Source organism: Anser brachyrhynchus (assembly GCF_964034855.1).
Source record: "Anser brachyrhynchus genome assembly, chromosome: 2".
NCBI classification, from domain to species: Eukaryota; Metazoa; Chordata; class Aves; order Anseriformes; family Anatidae; genus Anser; species Anser brachyrhynchus.
Genome location: NC_137695.1, coordinates 161,488,941 through 161,511,695, shown reverse-complemented (window position 1 = coordinate 161,511,695; position 22,755 = coordinate 161,488,941). Strand labels below are relative to the sequence as shown.

Here is a 22,755-nt window from a genome sequence, read left to right as displayed (position 1 = left end):
GCCCCATTTTATTTCTTGGATGGTGGAGGACTGATACTTCTGGTGGTACAGATCCACACTGACTTCACCAGAATTTTGTGACTGATCTCTTGGCCAAGGCGTCAGACTACTCTCTTGATCCTTAAGGATTTCCAACCAATTCAACTAGAATGCACTTATTTGAATCAATGGGCTTTGGACACTGGAATACAGCAGATATACAGCTGACTGACCCTTACTTAGAACTGAATTAGCCAATTTTAGTCTACTAAAAATGGAAGATAAGCCCTGGCTTTATCTAGTATTTCTGACTAAATGAGACTTCCTCGTGGGAAGGGATCTATCAGTCTCATTCTACTTTTTTTTTTTTTTTTTCCCCCGTGGCTATTGTGCTTCTGCTTCTAAAATGACCAGTCCATAGTTCTGCACACTTCAAGGCTAATGGTCATAGCCTCCTAAACCAGTGGCAACCCACTCAGGGATCAATAATCTGGAGAAGAATAGACTTTGATCTCAAATTTTCCCTTCACTTATTCAGAGAAATGTCTGTAATTTGCTATAATTTCATATAGGTTTCAATAAAAGGGAAGAGCTATATTACAGGTACACAAGTCATGTCAATTCTTACCAAGGCAAAGACCAAAATAGCTAATCTTTCTCTCCCATCAACATACATCCCAGATAAAAATAGTCTTTGAAAAACAATTATTTTGCAAATCAAAAAACTTACTATCAGTGAGATGACATTGGCTTTTGCTCCAAGATGCAAGACATTGACAGAAAAGGGTTCTGAATGATTTATGCCTCAACAGAATGCAACAGTTCATAAATAAGGATTTAAAACTAACTGCTGTGAGGATTTCAGCCACAATTCAGTTTCAACAATGCAAGATTTTTGAATGGATAAGTGAAGACACAAGGCAGGCTGGTGAGGCTCTTTCACGTTAGAAAACTGAACAGGACACATTGACTATTACTCTACTTGTAGAGTACGGGTTCTTAATCAGGGCATCCAGTCTGATGCAAATTCAAAACCAGCTTTAGCTAAGGCACATGATCTTTAAACTACACAGACACCACTGGGAGGCTGTGTTCAGCCTACCCATCAGAAAAAGTGGCACTAGAGCAGCCTAGGACAAGCTTAGTAAGAAAGAACTGCAGGCCACTTACAGAGTTCTGGATACTGGAGCACGGCTCAGGTTGCTGGAAGGGATTGGGGCTGTCCCTGTCCTCCGAATTATGTGAGGCAGCATTTTGACGCACTCGAGACAGAGGCTGAATGACACCTGGTTTGGTCTGCTTGTGTCAATATCACATAGTAGGGGAAAAAGCAGAGGAATAGAGAGAGAGAAGAGAGGTGAGAAGTTTGGGGAGCAATGTGTCTCTGGCATGCAAGTGAATAAGACAAATCCATGCACCTGAGCTCAATTCTACTCAATTCAAGTAGTTCAATTCAATTGAGCTACTGAAGCAAACACCAAACACCAAGCAATGCCTCTGGTACAAGTACTTTGTACAGGCAAAGAGATTCAGACAAGTCAAGGTGATAACAGGAACAACAAAGAGAAAGCCCAGGTCACAAGGAAGAATCTGCCATAAAAGTGGCAGCTACAATGGTCAGAGGGGTACGGCACAAGTATGTCGGAGCTGGGAGAATGTATGCATCATGAATGGGAGATGCAGTTGGGAAACATCAGTGATAAACGAGTACTGGCAAAAGCCGGAGGCGCAAATGAACAGAGAACCAGCCAGGCCTCCAATTAGAAATGCAGACACAGATAGGAGCAAAGAGTGGACATAAAAGTCTGAGATTTGACCTAGATGCCATCACTGCTGGTTGTTGTGTGGAAGTGAACAAAACATCACATACTGAAGAGATTAGGAGCAGAACTTGAATAAGCCAGCAAAAAACACGAGTGAAAGCTGCAAGTATAAACAGGAATAAAAACTGCAAGAACATTTGCATCAAGTTATCAAATTACGAATATTTAAGTGCATTTGTATAAACTTGACGTATAACGGAGGACTGAAGGAGAGTACATGAGGCAACATTGAAACTTACACGGCTGAAAGTAAGCACACACAGAAGGAACAGGTAAGCTCTACGCACTGCAGAACGCATAGGGACATTACAACAAAGTCTCGTAACAGATGTACTTACTGATTTACTATCATCCTGTGATGCAATGAAATTAATGGAAGCCTGAAAACAGAAATAAAGGTGTAAATGTGAAGACCAAGCCAGAACCCTTTAGCTAACCCTGCTCCATACAAAAAAAAAAGATATAAAACTCGTTACCCACACCCCTCTCCCCATACCAGAAAAAAATCTTAAGTCCTGTATCAACCCCTGAAATGCCTTCCTCAGGTGGGGAGCCCATGTCCAGAGCCCTCCCACAAGAGGAACTGCTCCTAGTTCCTCTGTGATGTGAGAAGGCACTCACAGCTCTCTGTGCATCTCCATGCATTGACCCCCACCCTCTCCTCTTCTGCTCCAGCTCAGCTGATCCTGGCCCTTGTTTACATCCCCGGCACTCTGCACTTGCTACTGCACTCGAGCAAAGCCATCAGCACCACAGCTTCTCTGCCAGAAAGCATTCCCAGATGCCATATCATCAGTATCTAGTGGAAAAAGCCTCTCATGCCTTGGCTGGCTGCTCTGGGCACTGCTCTCTGCATTGAGCCCGCGGTGCACACCAAGACCAAGAGCTGGGGAGCACAGAGCTGGCGGAAGATGAGACGAGCAGCGGTGCCGGGTGAGAGCAGCACAGAGCAGCAGCACACACTGCACACCAACAGGCACTTACAAAGCGGGTCTCCCTGCCTGACAGGTGAGCAGGCCGAGTGGCTGCAGGTGTCTGGAGAGAGGTAACGCCAGAGGATCGCCAGGGGAGAAAATGGAGAGAAAATGAAGATACCAGGGTTCCTGCATGAGAGGCTGAGACAAGTACCTTTCCCAGCACAGAGACTGCAGTTACCCAGAGATGTCAGTGCCCCCCGCAGGTCCTTGCTGCCTGCTGTGGAGGAAGCCCCACTGCTGTCCCCTGTACATACATCCAACCCCACCACAAACAGATCCTTCCTTCCCCCACCTTGCTTGCTCCCCATGAGAAGCTGGCAGAACTCAAGGCCAGGCGATACCATCACGACGCCAGCCTCTGGACAAAGGACTTGACTTCTCCAAATAATTCTCTGAGCTCTGAAATAAGCCTGTAAATTCTGGTTTGACTACAAGATGTCAAAAACAATGAATTTACATTAAAAATAGATGGAGACAAACAATTAGCGATGCCATTTCTTGGAATTTCTACTTTGGAGCAACAACCTGAAGGTCAGTCTCCTGAAATCCCAGAAAACGTGCAAGCCACAAGGCTAGTAATTGCCTTATGTCCTTCAGTATCATCTGGGGGACCTGTTCCATTTTGTGTAACATTCACTGTCCAAAGAGAACTAAATCTACCAGATATAATCTTACCTGACATGCAGGAGACTGCTGTACAAGGCTTTGATTCAAAAAGTATTAAATCATGTAATTGTGACAGAAAGCTCATGTACATAACACAGGTGGAGAGTACCACTAGCAAGACTAATGCTTCACTAACTGTGACACCAAAACATCTTCAAGAACCTGAGTCAGTAACAAAAAGCATCAGGGGTATCACAAAAGCTGCCCATGACATGTTGGAACTAGGGACATTCTAGCCAAATGCTAATTTAATTCAAAAAAACCCAACCCAAACCAAACCAAGAAAAAGCCACCCAAAACAACAAACTCACAGTGACGGTACTCAAACATTGAAACTTTGGAGATGGTGTCTAGAAAGATGTGGACTGTCCGTCTCTGAAGGTGTTCAGAATTTGAGTGGACATGGACCTCAGTAACCTGATCTAATCGGGTCTATTCCAAGCAGAGTCTTAGTCCAGAGGTTCCTTCCACCCTAAATCACTCTGTGAGCAGATACAGGGCCACCCTTTGAGACCTGTGCTTGTTTTTTAACTGAGAGCGGATGTTCTTTAAATTCAGAGTAAATTAATATCACAGAATCATAGAATGGTTTGGGTTGGAAGGGACCTTAAGGATCATCTAACTCCAAGCCCCCTGCCGTAGGCAGGGAAGTCACCCACTCAGGTGATCAGGTTGGCCAAGGCCCCATCCAGCCTGGCCTTCAACACCTCCAGGGATGAACTTCTCCAGGCAACCTGTTCCCGTGCCTCACTACCTTACAGTGAAGATTTTCCTCCTAATGTCTAGTCTAAATCTATCCTCTTTTAGTTTAAGATCGTTCCCCCTTGTCCTATCATTATCTACCCAAGCAAAGAGTCCTTCTCCATCTTTTTATTAAGACCCCCTTTAAGTTTTGAAAGGCTGCAAGGAGGTGTCCCCGGAGCCTTCTCTTCTCCGGGCTGAACATCCCCAGCTCTCTCAGCCTTTCTTCATATGAGAAGTGCTCTAAGTCCTCTGATCATCTCTGGACTCGTTCCAGTATGTCCATGTCCTTCTTGTGCTGGGGGTCCCAGAGCTGAACACAGTACTCCATATGGGGTCTCACAAGAGCAGAGTAGAGGGGGAGAATCACCTCCCTCAACCTGCTGGTCATGCTTCTTTTGATGTAGCCCAGGATATGGTTGGCTTTCTGGGCTGCAAGTGCACATTGCTGGCAATATCTAGATTTCTTTCCGAATGAGGAGTATCATCTTCACCCCAAGAATACTTCTTGATAAAAAGACCTTAATCTCAAAGAAAACTGGCAGGTAAACTGCCCAAAATACACCTCTGAGGATCTGCTGTCAAAAAAGCAAATAAACAAACATATGGAGCTGAAACAGAATGCATTGAAATACCATTACTTTAACGAATAGTATCTTTTTCCAATCTTACTGTGTATCTGGTGCTCACTTGATATCAAAGGATCTAAGAATCAAGGAAGATGCAAGATAGGCTACGGAGGCAACAGAAGATGGAGTGAGCTATTGCTCACTACAGCTCCACAGTTGTATTTGCTACCCCTAGCCATGTGGTCCTGACCCTTCTCCTTTGTCAGTGTTAATGGTCACCTCACCCCAAGATGATGTGATTCACCTCATTGAGCGGGCTAAAAATTAACAAAGCAAAAAAGTAGATAGCTTTTGTCAAGCTCAGGTTGCTGATATGACTAAGCCAAAGATCTGTTAGCTGCTGGGTCTGAATAGTAGGAATGCAGTCATACTCCAAAAGGAATGCAACAGATGCAAAAGGAGTAAGAACAGAGTACACAGTACCATTTTCAACTCATTACAGCTCTGTATTGGATTTACGTGGTAAGATTTTGGTATGCGGGGGCTGCAGGAGTGACCTCTGCGAGAAGAATCTGGAAGCTGCTCCGTGTTAGACAAGGGCCAATTTCAGCCAGCTGCAAAGGGACCTGCTGCTAGCCAGAGCCAAGTCAGTAAGCAATGCTGTTTGCGCCTCCGTGAGAGTAGACTTAAGAAACAGAAAAAACTGCTGCACAACAGCAGGAGTAAGAACCAACCCTGCAGACACCACGGTCAGTGCAGCAGGAGGGCAGGAGGTGCTCCAGGCATGCAGCAGCAGTTCCCCTGCGGCCCGAGGAGAGGCCCCTGGTGGAGCAGGCTGTCCCCCTGCAGCCCATGGGTCCCACACGGAGCAGATCTCCATGCTGCAGCCCGTGGAGGAGCCCCCGGTGGAGCAGGTGGATGTGGCCTGGAGGAGGCTGTGGCCTGTGGCGATCCCCTGCCGGAACAGGCCCTGGGCTGGAGTTGCAGCCTGTGGAGAGGAGTCCATGCAGGAGGAGGTGATCTGGGGGGAGATGTTGCCCATGGGGGACCCATGTTGGAGTATTTTGCTCCTGATGGATGGAGCCCATGGTGCAGACCCATATCAGAGCAGTTCTTGAAGAGCTGCTGCCTGTGGGAAGCCCATGCAGGATCAGTTCAGGAAGGACAGCATCCCGTGGGAGGAACCCCATGCTGGAGCAGGGGAAGAGAGTGACTGTGAAGGAGCGTCAGAGACTAAGTGTTATGGACTGACCACAGTCCCCGATTCCCCATTCCCCTGTGCCACTCAGGGGGATGATGTAAAAGAGGGTGGATGGGGGAAGGTGTTTGTAGTTTTGTTTGTTTGTTTCTCACTGCTCTAGCTTGTTAGTAATAGGTAATACATTTCATTAATGTCTCTATGCTGACTGTTTTGCCTGTGACGATAACTGTTGAGTGATCTCCCTGTCCTTATCTCAGCCCTTGAGACCTTTCTACTGTATTTTCTCCCCCTTTCCCTTTGAGAAAGGTGAGTGAGAGAGCAGTTGTGGTGGAGCTCAGCTGCCCAGCTGAGTAAAACCACCACAACCTCTTATTACAAAATACAATTACACGTAATGCCTGTAAAGGGAAAATTTCAAAATCCACTTTCAAAAAGAGTGGTCTCATTTCAAAAGGCTTAACTTGCGAAACCTACTGCCACAGGATGAAAAGTGAAATCAAAGACTTTGAAAGATTTAAAAGAAAAGATCATAGCTGATATGGGTAAGAAGAGTTTGCAAGGATAAATAATGCTGTCAAACATCAAAAGTTGCATGAAATTAAGACAAAAAAAAAAACACCCCACATTTCAGATTGAAAACTAGCCTCTAACCAAAGTGTTTTAGAAAATCATTCCCTAAACGTAGGCTAACCTATAACTGTCTGCTGCAGATTTGATTTTCTTCTGAAGAGATAATGTGGGTTGCCAGCAGAGTCACAGACAAAACTAGGGATAAGTCTGGGAGACCAGGTAGCGATGGTTTACAGACATGAGATGATTCTCCAAATCCTGACTTCTCCATTTCTTCTAAAGTACCAATTGACATAATTTAATACAGTCTCATGTAAAGCATTGGTGAGGCCATTCTCAAAAAAGATAAGACAACTATCATTTTGTAGTCACTCTAGGTACTCCCCCGGCTCATTACCCTAAGAATTAAATTAACCCTCAGAGCAATAACTCTCCACTGAGTTTATGACTAGCTAATTATATTCTTACGTCTCTGAGATATTTTGAAAAAGCAGAGCTCTTTCCCTAGCTCTCTAGATGCCTCCTGTGGTGGATACTTCACCACCACAAAAGTATCACTCTGAAATACAGAAATTAACCTTGGCTTCTTCTGCCTTTCTGCCCTGGTGCTGTCTTTTCCTGGACACATGCCAGCCTGCCCTTCCCCACATTGCCAGTCCTGGGTGCAGTCTCACCTGCTGGTTACTAGGAGAATAGGGGGTTTCCCTCCGGGAAATTCCTGTCCCAGACTCGCTCGCAGGAGCCTGCAAGAGAGAAGACAAACATAGTTACCGTACAGCAGCAATGTCCACGTATCTCCCTTTGCAGTGACACCAGGAGGCAAGGGAGAACACTGATATCCAGCCTGATGCCAGCTACTGGCCACTTCACCGCAAGAAACTAGAGTTAGCATTGGTCCAATGACAGTTGTTACGTGGCAGAAACTTGCAAAAAGTACTAGAAATAGCAAGGGAATTACATTGAACATTAGAACTCAGATCACATCAAAATGCCTTGCAAGGCCAACTGAATTAGGTTGAAGCCTTCTGCCTTGTAAGACATTCCTGGAATCTTCTCCCCCTAACTTCCTGTTAGCCCTCAACAGGCTGGACCACAGTTTAGACAGACATTGTGTTGTACAGACACCAAGCAACAAAAGCCACTCCCAACTGAAAGGAGACAAGATTCATCCCCAGCCACATCCACTGTAGACCCTTTATGAGCAGACGAGCATAGGAAAGACAGGGCTCTCACCCCCTCTGCAGGAGCCTATGACCAGCAATGCTCTGGCTGAGAGCCAGCCTACAGCCAGCCCCAACAGCTGCAACAAGACAGCAGAGCCCCCGATAATTACCATACTGTGCACATGAATAAGGAGCATGATTTGAAAAGTATTTTAGATGCCTAAAGATGGAAACAAGGTATTTGGGATTTAGACAATTGTTTAAGTAAATTTAGGCTTTTGCAATTAATAGCATACTCATGTACTAGTCAATCCTGTTAACTGGATTCAGGTCAGCCTTGGGCAACTGTATTTCTACTGACCAAGCCAGGAGATGTAATCTGAGGTCTATATTGAAGAACAGAAAACATCTGATTCTTCTTAGCACTCTAGTGACAGAGATGTGGCAGTCTCAACACATCTACTTCCATGCCACTGCTACACTCTCACTCACCCTGCTTCTTAGTACCTCTGTCCAACCCTTCCCTTGTGCGACAACACACAGCCTACCAATCCATCAAGGAGGGAGCTGTTCTACAAAAAACTAATTCTGAAAAGAAAATACTTAAACTCCCTAACGCAGCTGACACACAATTCTGGTGTCAGCACACAGGAGGAGAACATACAGACAAGGGGAATCAATCCCTTTCAGCAGCAATGTGGAATTAGATTAGCTCAAGCTAACTGTGACACCCACCTCCAGACTGATGATAGCTGATCTGGCATAAAACCTGCCTTCAAAAAGGGCCAGTGCTTTGTAACCCCTACTTTTTTGAATCATTAACTCTGAAGGTGGATATATTTCTATTATGTCCATACCACAGACTTTGAATATACTGAGAGGTTACAGAGATTCCACTGCATGCCTTGTCCTATTCTTAAAATGCCTACACATACGTGAAAAACAAATTGTCACCAAGGAACTAGGCTATAAACATCTAAGGAAACTATAGCTAGGTGTTGTTTTGTTTTGTTTCCTTCTGTGTGTGTGTGTGTGTGCGTGTATTGGGTGCGGTATGGTGTTTGCCTAGTGTTATTTTGCTTCTCTTGCTCTTTGGATCTCCCAAAAGGCTCAGAAAGGAAGAAGGGAAGTGGGTGTGGTGCTAATCTGGAGCACGCAAGTTTTTGGGCCTAGTCCTCCTTGCTCAGCTATTCGTTTGCTGTGCAGCAATAAAGAAGCTAAATACAAACAGATTTTCCACAGTGAAAAGCAAAGCTCTCCCTTGAAGACTGAAAGCCTAGATATATCGAAACATGTCACTTCAAGGAACAGCATGCTCCTGGGCTGTAGATTAACTATGTCAGCTGCACTGCCTCTTAGCTTTCAGGGGTCTAAAAATGTCTGTGTTTGTTCAGGCCCAGATACAAACGTGTGACACCATTATCCTTCTTCTACAAGCCCTGCCAAATTCCTGCTCTCACAACTACTGTAGACAAGGAACACTACTGCTCCTGATTTTTGCCTGCCCACAGAGACACTGGTGGAGTTGGGGAGGGAGGGGGGAAGAGAAGGTCCTCCCCAGTCCTTACATCACTGCCTCCTCACAAAGAGGGGCTTAGCAGCATGCATACTTGGCAATAACTGGGGTTCATTAGTGGCTGGAGGACAATTCACTGACTGTCAGTGAATGACTGCCACTGCACACAGAAGCACGTATGTTAGATGGGACCAGCCCCTGCACAGGCCTCGTGCTGCCTGGCATCTGGGGCCCAGGGCATGCGCAGTGGTTTAGTAGGAGGCAGGTGGCTTTAACTGTGTGATTGCATGCCACACACAGCATGCCATGGGACTGCTTGCCTTGAAGTAAAGGTTGGTCTTCAGCACTCCCTCCCTGCCATAGCCCAGGGGTGGGCCCCCCAGACAAGCCTTGCCTGCTGCTTTCCCCTTTCGGTTAGCCACCACAAAGGGGTTCTCACTGAAGAGGATTGGCTGAGAGTCGATCATACACTCTTGCTCTGGCGTCTTTGGCATCTGGTCCTGGGACAGGGGACAACCCGTGGGATCCTGCTTGTCTAGCTGGGGCTTTTCTGCCCCACTTGCACACTGGTTGGGTGATGCAGGGTCCTGGGGAAGGCCAGGCACACGTCTGTTGATCAGGCCTGCAGCTGTTTCTGGGGAGGAGTCCCGGCTATCCTGGGCCACTGGCGGAGACAGCATAGCGCAGTCACCCTCCATTCTGGAGCTGGCCCTATTATACTGAATAAGCTGCGAGGAAACAAAATGATCAGAAAGACAGGAAGAGAACAGAGTAAAGGAGAGGAGGCAGAAAATAGAGAGCACCTGCTGACGCTGAAGGATAGGGAAGAGAAGAACTTCAGTACTACTTCCCATACTACCATCCCCTCCCTTTCTTCTACTCTATCACCGATCTTGTGATCCTTAATACATTTTCCAGAAAAGGACTTGTTCTCACAGTATGCAATACATACACCAAGTAATCAACAGGCACATGCATACTCCCTGCATTTTTCCAGCTCTCATACATATTCCAGCTTGCATTTCAGCAGCTCAACACTGCTGCTCCTTAGCTAAAGTGACCACCAAAACCTGCACAAGCACAGTCTTCCACCTCACCACAGCACATTCTCAGCTCCACCATTACATAGCCAAACATCACCTGTCTCACCCCAGCACACTTTCAAGTAGCTCCAGCACTATCTTACAGAATAACATCTCACATCTTGCTCCAGTGCACTTCCATACAGTCACACAATAACTCCATATTGCTCACCCCATGCAGATCCATCATATCTGCATGCACAATCATTCTTCTATGGTCCCATTTCATCAACATGCATATCAACTGCTAGTACCAGAGAGCTAAATAATAGCTAACAGAGCACTGATCTCTTTCAGCACTCTTATTGAAGGCAGAACTGAAACAGAGTTCCAGTTCTGCCTAGGATCAACTGTACCCATCCAAGATGAAGCACTGACCTTTCCTCTTCTAATACTATAAAAGAGTGCTTGTTACCCCAGCCAAAGCCTTCTTCAGGGAAGCAGAGATAATCACAGAACAATGTTCCAAACTCCTTCTGTCCAACTGCCTGCTGTGGAGCAGAAAGACCCCTTCTGCTTAGAGCACATTCTCCAGTTCCTGTGTCATGGCAGCAGTCACAAAAATAGCTCTCAAGGGCTGGGTGGGCTGGTGACTACAATGGCAGCTGAGAGGCTCAGGAATTTCTGAGGCCCTCCCCCAGCCCCTCAATCCCAACCCAACCTAATGCAGTAGATGGCAGAGCCCTGGTTCATATCACATTTCTTCAGACAATGAAGCCTGTGCTACCCTTAGAAATACTGTTATTGTAGCTATGTCACTTTCCAATGTAAGACTGCTATCAAAAAAATCACACACCCCCAACCAAAAATCCAACCTTATTTTCCCAAAGTGCCATAATCTACACTAGCAGAGCTGTAGTACACACAAAGTTACACCAGGCAAAAAGCATTTTCAGGAACATTGTTTTTTTGTTTGCTTGTGGATGCAGTAATGAAAACACTACTAGCAATCCACCACTGCAAGGTGGGTTTCCTGGTCCTACAGACAGACCACTCTGGCACTACTGCCACTTTCCCTTGCCAAACAGGAGAGTACAAATACTGACCAACGTGTATTCCAGGTGAATCCCACAATCACCAAGGCCTACCTTGCTCACACAAAGGGAAAAAAGATAAATGACACTTTTATGGCACTGTGGAGGTGGTCATCTCACCAAGACTGCATGAGGTCTGTTAGACCTTAAAGCCCTGTTTTGTTCACAGACATGACTGGAACTGAGCTTCACACATTCCTCCTTTAATCTCCAGCACTACTGCTGCAGCATTGTATTCTAGTGCAGGATGCCCTGCTCCCTCCTCTCCATAGTGGACTATTTTTATCAAACACGTAACAATTTCTGTTTTGGGTAAGCAAAGATTTTGGCAATGCAGTGTGCTTTTCCCAGCGTTGCCCCTGTCACTCCACAGTCCAGCAGAGAGGACAGTAATGTTTTACCATGCATCCTCCATGGAAAATGCATTTGCAGTTCTGATCTATCACTTTGCCCTAACCTGAAATCTCACTGCTACAGAGAAAGAGTCAATGACTAGAAACTGAAGAGATTCAGACTAGATAGTACAGATTATTAATTAAATAACAATGGTGACCTGTTACTGACAGATGTAAAGTCTTCTCCATTTCTTTTAGTCCAGAAAGCAAAATAAGAGTTTAAATATTTTGTTGTGGCTAGACACAATCTTTCATGGGTATAGTTTTCATGCCTGTAATATGCAGAAAAATGAGAGACTACAACAGCTCCTTTATTAATGTGATGGTATTATCCTGAATTTCTAGTGCACTGGGTGCTCTGCAAGACACAGAGTTACTGAGAAGCTGGCATGGCCAGAGGGCATCACCGAGAAGAATATTCTTATGCAGCTTTCAACTGAACATTTGTAGTTGGGATTTTAAAGCCATACAAACACAACAGGCATTCAGCACAGTAAGCCTTTGTAACTCTTAGTCACAAAATGACAGCAATACGGACTAATCCAAGATGGACAACCATCTGCCCTTTCTTTAGGAACAGTTCTTGGGGCATCCCCATGAGAAATTCCACCTGCAAACTACAGCAAAGATATGGCAGAGGTCTGCACCTACTCCTGCTCAACAGTGTGAAGAACAGCAGGCCCTGCACTCCCTTGCAGGGCATTACACAGCAACAGAAGATATGTAAGACGCTGTTTAGGAAATAGTACTTGGTGACAGAGTTGGGCTAAGTATAGGAAGAAAAAGAAACATACCATGGGAATAGGGCAATAGTATTAGCCCTCTTAATCCAAGCAGGCTATCTGCAGATAGACAACCTGATAACTGAACTGCAGGGATTTCTGCTGGCTGGACTGATCCATGCTTGAATCTTCTAGTCAGTCATCAAATAGGCTAGGTGCAGTTACTGAAGGAAAGCCAGAACCTTGCTGGCCTTGAAGCCCATATCTCACAGTCTGAGCAGATATATTTTTTTCAAACAAAGCAAAGACAAGGCTGTGCAAAAGACAGCTGGAAGAAGATAAACATAGGCACTAATTGGCCCTTCCCCTGAGATGGGACATTTATAGATGCTGCCCTTACACCCTGGCATTCCAATGTGTCCGGCTGCACATTCCAGTGCCCAGCATTCTTGGGCTGACAAAGACCGCTAAGGCACAAGCTCCCAAATGCTGCTCTGCTCTGGAAGACACGGGCTGTTCAGCAGGAGGCAGCTGCTTGCATGGCGCTGGCTATCTCCATGCTTCCAGCTACTAAGTTACATTAAGAGATGCTACAAATACTTTAAACCTTTTCCTGATAAAAGTTTTCTGTGTGAACAGCCAAGAGAGAAAACTCAAAGCTGGGGAGCATGGTGTGGAACAATATGAGTCAAAGCTGGTGGCAAAGAAGATCTCTAATCAGTGTGAAAGTAGAAAAGCAAGATGGCCTGAAATCAACGAGAGGACAGACGAACAGGAGAGAAAACCTGTCTGGATGGAATGAAATGGAGACATGTAAATGTAAAAGAGATGATCCTGAAACAGTGGAATGGGAACACAGAAAACATCAGGTCTGGTGGCAGTGGAAAGACAAGAGATACTTAGTCTCTGATGATATCAGCAATGGGGTGGTCTTGCTGCAACAGCAGGAAAGGAATAGAGGTTAAGAATGAGGATGTGTCTCTGAAGGAGTACGCAGAAACACAGTAGAATAGGTATGATACAGGGAGGACAAAACAAGATCAAAGGAAACAGAGATGGAGAGGTGAGTTGAGACTTTGAACAACACAGGAAAGATGGATGACAGTAATTTGTGAAATCTGTGAAATCTGAATTTTCTCTTTGCTGAGTTGCCACAGGGACTGAAATGCAGAGAGGTGGAAGTATCCACGGCTGTGATAATGCAATCACTTCTACTTTGCCTTTTGCAGCTCTAGATGGGTCTTGACTTTGCTTTAATACATTTGCTATCAGCGTTCTGCATCCCTTTTTTTCTCTGCACACAATACTGTTGTCCTCCGTGTCCAGCATAATCTTCCCCTCCCTATTCTGCAGCTTTCAGTGCTTGCCTCCTTCTATGACAACTCCCCACACACTCCCATTCACACATATTCTTTTCTCCTGTTGAGCTGTTCTTTCTGCCTTGTTTGAGACACCTTCTTCTTTGTCTCACCAACTACAGAGGCCGCTTCCCTTTCCAAAATGGAAAGCAACTCGTCTCTCTGCTCTCTCTCCTCTTTTGCTCATTCTAATCTTTCTGTTACAGCTCCCTCCTGTTTCAGTGTTGGAAGTCTACTACAGTTCTGCTGAGAGTACCATCATCTCTCACACCAGTGCGCAAGGTGAGGGCAGGTAAGGGGATGATCACAGCTTCTCCCATGCAGGGACCCACAACTCAACAGCCCCTCACTTACAGTGCGATTGACTCTCTGTAAGCCACTGCTGGGCAAAGCAGCCAGGGTCCGATAGTCCAGTCTCAAAGGTTCACTCGTGATATTCTGGAGAGGGCCAAAGGGGGGAGCAAAAACAAACAAACAAACAAAAACAACACAAACACCAGGAAGAGATCAGGCCAAAAGTCAACTAAATCAACTATAGAGAGCAATTGAAAGGAAATCACCCCTAGTGATAACCAAGGCCTTATTTCCAAACTATGCAGGAAGTTCCCATGCTTGGAAGTGAACCTGGAAGTGTTCCAAACACAACCATAGGGAAACATGATAGATGCTGGCCTTGAGAAAAACTGCAGAAATCATGCCACAATGGGCCTTTGGTCATTCACTGGTGCACAGATCCTCACCATTTCTCCTTTCCCAGTGTGCACACATCCATTCCCTTACAGGAGGAGAAAAGCATATTATATACACACCTTTTTTTTTTTTTAATAGCATCCAGAAAGACTTCCAGTCTGGAGATGGAGGTATTTGAGAAAGTGGTATCTTTTCTCTACCTTAACTCAAACTCATTGTATACTTTTGTTTACTTTCCAGTTGAATTTGTCTGGCTTTCAAATTTTAGCCACTGTTTTTCAGCATTACTTTCTCTATCACATTAAAGACTTCTTCGTTCCTGGTATCTTCTCTTATATCCTGAAGTCAAGTCTTTTGGGGGGTTAGGGGTGAGGGGAGAACACAAATTGAGGGGAATGAGTGCTTCTACTTTTAGATATTTTTCTAGCCTTTAAATCCAGTTGTGGCATTTTTCTGTGACTCTCCAACCCTCCCACCATGCTCCTCACCTCCGCCGCCTCCTCCTCAAGTTGCTGTGTGGCTGCCTCCCGCTCCCTACGCATCCACTCCTTCCATGAGACAGGACAGAGTCAGAGCAGCATCCAAGCAGTGCAGGCAAAGAGAGAGGGAAAGAGGTCAGCATCATGCTGGGCAATAATTTGAGGAGAAAACAGAGAGGCATGAACAGAACAGGGCTGGCACCAGGATGGGACGAGCAGAAATCCGCAGGTGAGTTGGGCCCAGGGAAAGAGAAGCTGGCATTCTGCATGAGCTGGGTTATTGCCAGCAAAACGGATGGGAACAGACACCTCACACAATACAAGCCAGGGTGTCACCAGAGGAGGGGAAGAGGGCAGATGTCTCTAAGATCCTCAGCAGGGCCAATCCTGGGGAAAAGGAAGGGGAGCTAAAGCTGCCCACACAGCACAAACCGCACCATCACTGAGGGACAGGAGAAGACTGCTTATTGCTAGAAGAGACATCTTGACAGAGCATAGATTGGGGAAGCTTGGAAGGAATGGAAAAACAAATCTAAAGAGCACAGGCCTTTCCTTTCCACCAAGGAAAAAGACCTAAAAAAATCACGTGCTTGTTAATAGCATCACAGCCAAAAGGCTATAGAAAGACAGAAATTGTAGGCAGGGCTTAAAACCAGCTGGTTAACACAGCACAGGAATATCATGAAAGAGTCACCAGTGACTAATCTCATACACCCTACTACAGCCTTGCCTCAAAGTTGCAAGAAGAAGGTAATAATATGCGTTATTTGTCATAATAGAAGAATGGTATCTGTGCATTTTGTGACTTTTCCCCCAGAAGCTATGCTGCAGAGTGAGGGCTGCGGACAAAAGGAGCAGAATTTGTCCATTCTATTGTGTATTCCAACCCTCTCGACTGTTCCCAAACAGTAGCACCCAGATGGTCCAGAAATCCCAAGGCTGGAAATACATCTGAGAAATGCAGAGGGAGCCACCTGAAAATTCTGATATGCACCTAGCTCGCCTCTTCGAAAACCTCTGTGCATTACCACTAGCAAATAATCAATGCCCCACATCACACCTCCAATCTCCAGACAATAATGAGAGACATGAGAAGACAATAATGCTCTGGTGGATCACAGGACCCACTGGGGTATTTAGGGATACTTATGCTAAAGTCTACACTGGAGCTGGTTATATATTTTGGACAAGTATTATCTGTGATACTGGATATTCAAACTGACTGTAATCTTTCAAGTTCAAATTTTTCATAAAAAGCAATCATAATACCATCAGCACTTTTTAAAATGAGAGACTGCCAAGGCTATCCACTCAATCATAAAAGCTTTTCTGTCTTTTGGTGGTTATTTGTTTGTTTGTTTGTCTTGACAGTTTCTGGGTGTATTTTTAAGTAATCTCAGCATAAATTTTGGAAAAGCCTTTACCTACCTAAGACTGAACTAATGCAACCTGCTTAGACAGAGCCACATGGTTTTGAAGCAGGACTGGCTCTTGGTTTATCCAGAGGTTTTAGAAATGTGGGTAATGACTTCTAACATCTGAAGACTATTAGAGAGCTTTCAGATCCATATGCTACCAATTTAAAACTGGTAGGAATATTCTTTGCTGAAACAGTAACACTACAAAAATAGGTTTTCTGAAATCACAACATACCACTCTACTTTCCTTCCTAGGCAAGGAAGGAGAATTTCATAAGAAAAAAATAAATCTTAGATAAGCTGGCTCTGCTCTGAGCAGAGAGCTGAACCGAAAGACCTATAGAGGTCCCTTTCTGCCTGAATTACTCTATAATTCTGTATGGTCCACTGGAAAACTTCCCCTATATGTATAGGTCTCAAACACCATCAGAACACTTTGCAGATCCTTAAGACAGACAACCCTTGTCCAACTCTTGCACATGGTGATGTCAATCTAACCAACCTTTATGCCATCAAAGATGAAAAAAGTTTCAAAAGGGAATCTGTAACATGCTGAACCCCTTTTGTCTCTCTACTCCAGTCTTTCATATAGTCATATTCCTGCATAGCCCATACCAGTCATGGACCAGAAGACAGGGTAGGATTATACAAATATAAAATACATATGTTTAATGATTAGACACTGCATGACTGAAAGGTCATAAGGCTGTTTTCTTGTTCATTGTTCCGTACTATTACAGCCTGTGCCCATTATTGTTTTTTCCAAAAAATAAAAAAATAAAATCTCAAGTGTTAACTGAACTAGAAAGATAATCTCCATCCAGAACTGCCAACAAAACTGCACTCTTGGGGTACAGCAAATGTAAAAACAAAAACCACACAAAAAAAAACAGGTTTAGTGAAGCCCATCCAGCTGAGGAATTACAACTACAGATAGAACCTACAGAAATATTAAAGTAGATCTAAATTGGAAACCTGAAAAAATGCCTGCAACACGTACACACATTATCTGCCAGGAGAACAGATTTACAACTGACAGTACTGAAGAATTTAATTTTCCAAAAGGATCTGACTGAATAAATTACAGTTTTAAGGATAACTAGAAAATCTAAGTACTTGAGGGGCTTGTCTCTACTAACCTATTTCTGTGAAAGGCTGAAATAATGGGTAGAAACACAAAATTCTCATGACCAATCAGAAAAATGGCCATGTAAACTGAGGAGCACAAACTTCTGATTGATTAACAGGGTCAATTCTTCAAGCTCAGTGCAACTTTGAGCTGTGTGTTCTCATCTTTGTTCATAAAAGCTCTGTCAGATCATGGAGTGCTGTATACACAGAACTGATTAAAGTGGGACTTCCAAGATAACAGGCCATTTTCCTCAAAGTTGCAGCTTTGAGAAAACCTTGGTCAGAAAGTACCTGCCGGTAACAAAGACAAACTCCACGAATAACAGTAAGTACCATCAAAGAAATACATAGGAAGGTATGGCAAAGCCAAAAAGCAACTACAGTAACTGAGAGGTGCGCTATGGAGAGAGACGGCCCAAAGTTCCCCACATCAATCACATTTAGGTAGAGGTAATCTGTGGCATTTTCCTTAGGGCTCACAGACTTAGCAGAACTGCTGTCAAGAACAGATTCCACTACATGAAAAGTCTCTCACCACTTTCTCCATTTCTTCTCTCTCCCACTGAGCTGCTTCTCTCACCATTTCCATCTCCTAGGAGAGACCAAAATTAGAGCCACTTCACCCAGTGCTCTCTCCTCACATGGAGCACCTGCAGCCTCATGAAGATTTCAGAGTCAAGTCCTAGTGCATTCCTGATAAAAGTGCTGGGAACTGCTGATCCCATAAAAAGGAAGTCCATTATCCATTATACTGCAGATTCCACGCACTGAGGGAGATGCTTGAGATTTTTGGAAACTTTTTCCACTCTACATCATTCTCCCAGCTGTAGCCAGAATACTCACCTTTTGTAGGATCTCCAGTTCTTCAGGGCTTAAATCACGATCAATAGACGAGATACTTTCTAGGCTATTCTTCCGCCCAATACCAGCAGCAAAAGGGTTTGCAATAATTCCTGGAGACATCTACAAAGCAAAAAGGGAATAAACATGGTGAAAGCCCATAGTATACCATACAAAAAAATTCTACATCCTGGGCTACCAGATGTAGAGTACTAAGATGCTCCTAGGCAAGTCAGAACTGTTTCACAACTTAAAACCTTATTTCAATGGTCAGTTACACAAGGAAATTGAGGGCTAAGAAAGAAGAATCTGAATTGAAACAGGCACAGAAAGGGGTAAGGTTACCAAGAACTGAGCACATAATCTAGTGAAGGATTAAAAAAAAGCTTACTTGCTAAGCCTCAAAAATTTGATAAGACACAGGCTTGCTATGGATGTTTACCTGTGGGGAAAGGTGATCTCCAATAGACAGACAGAAATTTACTTTAAAAGTAACATCAGTCAGTACAAGAAAAAATGGGTATAAAATATACCGTATACAATTAGTTTGAAAACTACATTTTTAGTCAGTGCAGTGATATAGTGAAACAACTCTGTAATCAGCAGAAGATATACAGCCTTGGGAGACTACTGATTTATGAACCAGCAACCACTTCCAGTTCATACAGCAGGAGACCAAACTTTGAAATCTGGGAACTCAAAAAAAAATCTACAGCAAAAGGCTGGAAAATCTAGCAATCTTCTTTGCAGAATAGGTGGGATCCTTACAGTACTGGTCACTACAAGGGCACCCTGCACTTCACTCTTTACCTCAATGGCAGCTGCAGCCTTGGGATCAAAGCCATCACACACCAGCACCAAGAGTGTGTCACCCACGCTTCGCAGTATCTGTACTGCTTCTGTATGTGTCATTCCCAGCAAACTCTGATGATTCACCTCCAGGATCCGCATTCCCACCTTCAGACGGCCATCCCGAGCAGCAGCCCCAGAGGAGCTCACCTACAAGGAATGGGCAGAATCAAGATTTTACATCAGGAGTTAAGATTAAGTAAACATGGAGACCATCAGGAAGAATCATAGAATCACAGAATATCCTGAGTTGGAAGGGACCCACAAGGATGATCGAGTCCAGCTCCTGGCTCCACACAGGTCTACCCAAAAATTACAATTCAGACCATATGACTAAAAGCATAGTCCAAATGCTTCTTAAACTTCGACAGGCTTGGTGCCATGACTATATCCCTGGGGAGCCTGTTCCAGTGTGCGACAACCCTCTTGGTGAAGAACCTTTTCCTGATATCCAGCCTGAACCTCCCCTGTCGCAGCTTGACTCCATTCCCTCAGGTCCTATCACTGGTCACCAGAGAAAAGAGATCAGCACCTGCCTTCTTCTGTGAAGAAGACGAGGCTGGGCCACCAGAGGAACAGGAAGATGAAGATGAGGATATCCAAAAACCATCAATAACTATCCGATAGGCTATGACTGTATCACACACTGGTTGGTAAGAGGGTCCATCCAGATGACTGAAAAGCCCCTGTAACTGAGAATTCTAGAAATTCTGGGCAACTATAAGCCACGCTAATGTAGTCCCAAAGCTGGGGGAAAAAAAAAAACAAGAAAACCTTGAAGAAAATAGTAAGGCCTGTAGCTTGTGTAGTCTTTTAGCTGAAAGAAAGAGACAGGTAGCCTTGAGCTAGCAGAAGCAAGGAAGATAAGCGATAAAAGGTAAAAAACAAGGAGAAAAACAGCCCCAGACTGACCTATAGTAATCTTTTGCTCATTGAGGGTCATTAGCATATTAAAATTACATAGATCAAAATGCTAATGTATGCTAATGTGGGATTTAGTGTGCCCCCCCCCCCCCCCCGCTGTTCCTCTGTAATGCGCAAACTCAGTGGAGATAAGTTAGGTGAGCTGTAATAGCCAATCAAAAGTAGCCAAAGATAGAGTTTTCACAAGTTTGCTGTGTATAAATTACAGTGATTCGAGTCAGAGGTGTACTTGCTTTGTGAAAGATCGCCAAGCACCTGACTTTGCAGAGTTATATAATTAATTATTTGATTAAAAGACCTTCGTGTGGATTCCGACTGTGTACTTATTGGCGCGCCACACTGGGCACGAACCTACAGACAACACTAAGTGTAAGAAATTGTAGATAACAAGCTATGATGGTTGTTAACTTTTTTTTTTTTTAATGAAATCGTAAATCTCTAATTATAATCACAGACCTGTGGCCAGTCCTCATTCTGCCAAGGATCCCTAAAGAAGCTGCCTGTCCTCCATAGAGTTGGGTGACAGCAGCCAATTACTACAAAGGATTAACTGGCAGCTATGGAGTGTCTACCGTCCAGCAAGGACTCTTTAGAGTAGGGGCAGAGTTTCCACCCTAACATATGAGCTAGAAAGGGAAACAGTGACATTAATATGAACATCCAAAGCAAGCAAGGGATGTGAAATTACACTCCACGTCACTATGCTCCCTTGGGTAAGAAAGAAGATGCAGTACTTTTTGATGAAGGTCAGGAGAAGCATAAGCTTATATATAGTATTTTGTTGAAAATAAAATGTGTGTTACTTCCTGGGGAAAAGCAACATGACAAATGAGTACGCACAACAAGCAGACAAAGAAAAGGGAAAAATTACACACATGGTGCACTGCACATGAGGCGCAGTCAGGAATTAATTCATAATGCTTTCAATGAAAGGAGGAAAATGAATGCATGTTTCAGTGGGCAGAAAGGCCACGAGCACTTGGGGGAAGCAATAGGAATTGAGGGGAAAAAGAAAGAAACGTTGGTTTGTGTAATAGAAAAAGAACAAAAGAAAGAGTGCAAGGCAAAATAAAGGTAAACACAGGAAATGAGAAAACAAATTTTACAGCTGTTGTAGAGGAGGAAATATGAAAGGAAACACATGCACATGCTTCAGTGGATGGAGAAAAAACTAAAAACTAAAGGAGAATTAGTGTACCCAGTGAAAAGTGGAGAGAGCACACGAAACAAATTCCCACAAGGAATCACCTTTCTCCCTACCAGTCCTTGCATGCAACCAAGTTGCAGAATTCGTGGTCTGGTACCTTAGAAATGAAGATGCCTTCATCAGTGGGATCAAATGGATTTCCAGCATGACCTTTTGCTCCACCCCGGATGCTGATGCCCAGCTTCTCTCCTGGAGCCTTTTCAATGCATATTTCCTGCAAATACAGAAACAGTCTTCCTTGTTTCTGGGTTAAGTTCAGGCTGGGATTGTTGAGGAAAAAGTTTCAGTAATTGGCCATATTCTAAATATAGTAAAAGGGACCTGAATTGGTTTCACTCATTTGGCACAGTTGATTCTTTTTTATGTGGCTCTGCCCTTTCTGTATTTCTGTCTCCTGTTCAAGACCAGTCTTTGTGAAATCTGGGAATGATCAGTTATGATCACAGTATCATCATGGTCCTGGCAAGAGACCCTCCACAGCCCTCAACTGTGTATGTACTTACATGAGAATGGATTCCTCCACAAAGGAATTACAGAATCATAGAATGATTTAGGTTGGAAGAGACATTAAATACCACCTAGTTCCAACCCCCCTGCCATGAACAGGGACACTTTCCACTAGATCAGATTGCTCATCCAGCCTGGCCTTGAGCACTTCCAGGGATGGGGCATCCACAACTTCTCTGGACAACCTGTTCCAGTGCCTCATCACCCTCACCATGAAGAATTTCTTCCTAATATCTAATCTAAATCTATCCTATTTTAGTTTTAAACAGTTATCCCTTGTCCTATCACTACACTCTCTGACGAAAGAGTCCCTCCTCTTCTTTTCTGTAGGCCCCCTTTAAGTACTGGAAGGTTGTTTTAAGGTCTCCCCAGAGCCTCTCTTCTCCAGGCTGAACAACCCCAACTCCATCAGCCTATCTTCATATGAAAGGTGTTCCAGCCTTCTGATCATCCTTGTGGCCTTCCTCTGGATCCAGAATCTTTAGCCAGAAGTTTGGTTGTATCCTAGACCCAGACTTCCAACTAGATAAGAAACTGCCTTCAGAGTTGAGCCTTCTATCAAGAAGGGAGTGCGGTTTACCCCAGTGCTATTACTCAGAACCTACCTGCATACCAGGTGGTGGTGGATCTCGTCTTACTAACACAGTCAGCTCCTGGGTGTTGGAGAGCAGGGCATTCACTGCTTCCTGGTGGGTAGCATGGCGCAGGTCAATACTATTCACTTCCAGAATCCTGTCCCCTACACGGAGTCCACTGCGAGATGCCAACCCACGGGGAATGACCTACAAAGAATCATTAATGTTACAACTAGAAAAGAAAATTCCATCTCTCCTTGGAGATACACTGATAAAGCCTGTGGACACGCTTAAAAAACAAATGAACAGCAAGTAAGTGTTACAACCTCAGCAGGAGGA

General features: G+C 44.4%; 1 protein-coding gene across 19 annotated transcripts in view; it reads right to left on the bottom strand.

Moving 5' to 3' along the window:
• Positions 1–22,755, bottom strand: part of SCRIB (scribble planar cell polarity protein) — a 125,018-nt gene that overhangs the window by 27,144 nt on the left and 75,119 nt on the right. For 3 of the 19 annotated variants that reach the window (XM_080582886.1, XM_080582900.1, XM_080582901.1), the window contains 10 exons: positions 22,447–22,623; positions 21,432–21,548; positions 19,165–19,353; positions 18,358–18,477; positions 18,050–18,106; positions 14,975–15,034; positions 14,151–14,234; positions 7,201–7,269; positions 2,141–2,182; positions 1,150–1,278 (listed from right to left, as the gene is read on the bottom strand). In XM_080582886.1, the coding sequence (XP_080439012.1) occupies positions 1,150–1,278; positions 2,141–2,182; positions 7,201–7,269; positions 14,151–14,234; positions 14,975–15,034; positions 18,050–18,106; positions 18,358–18,477; positions 19,165–19,353; positions 21,432–21,548; positions 22,447–22,623 (1,044 nt within the window). The remainder of the gene's footprint in view (positions 1–1,149; positions 1,279–2,140; positions 2,183–7,200; positions 7,270–14,150; positions 14,235–14,974; positions 15,035–18,049; positions 18,107–18,357; positions 18,478–19,164; positions 19,354–21,431; positions 21,549–22,446; positions 22,624–22,755) is intronic. The other 16 variants (XM_080582895.1, XM_080582896.1, XM_080582897.1 and 13 more) reach the window with 15 other exon arrangements.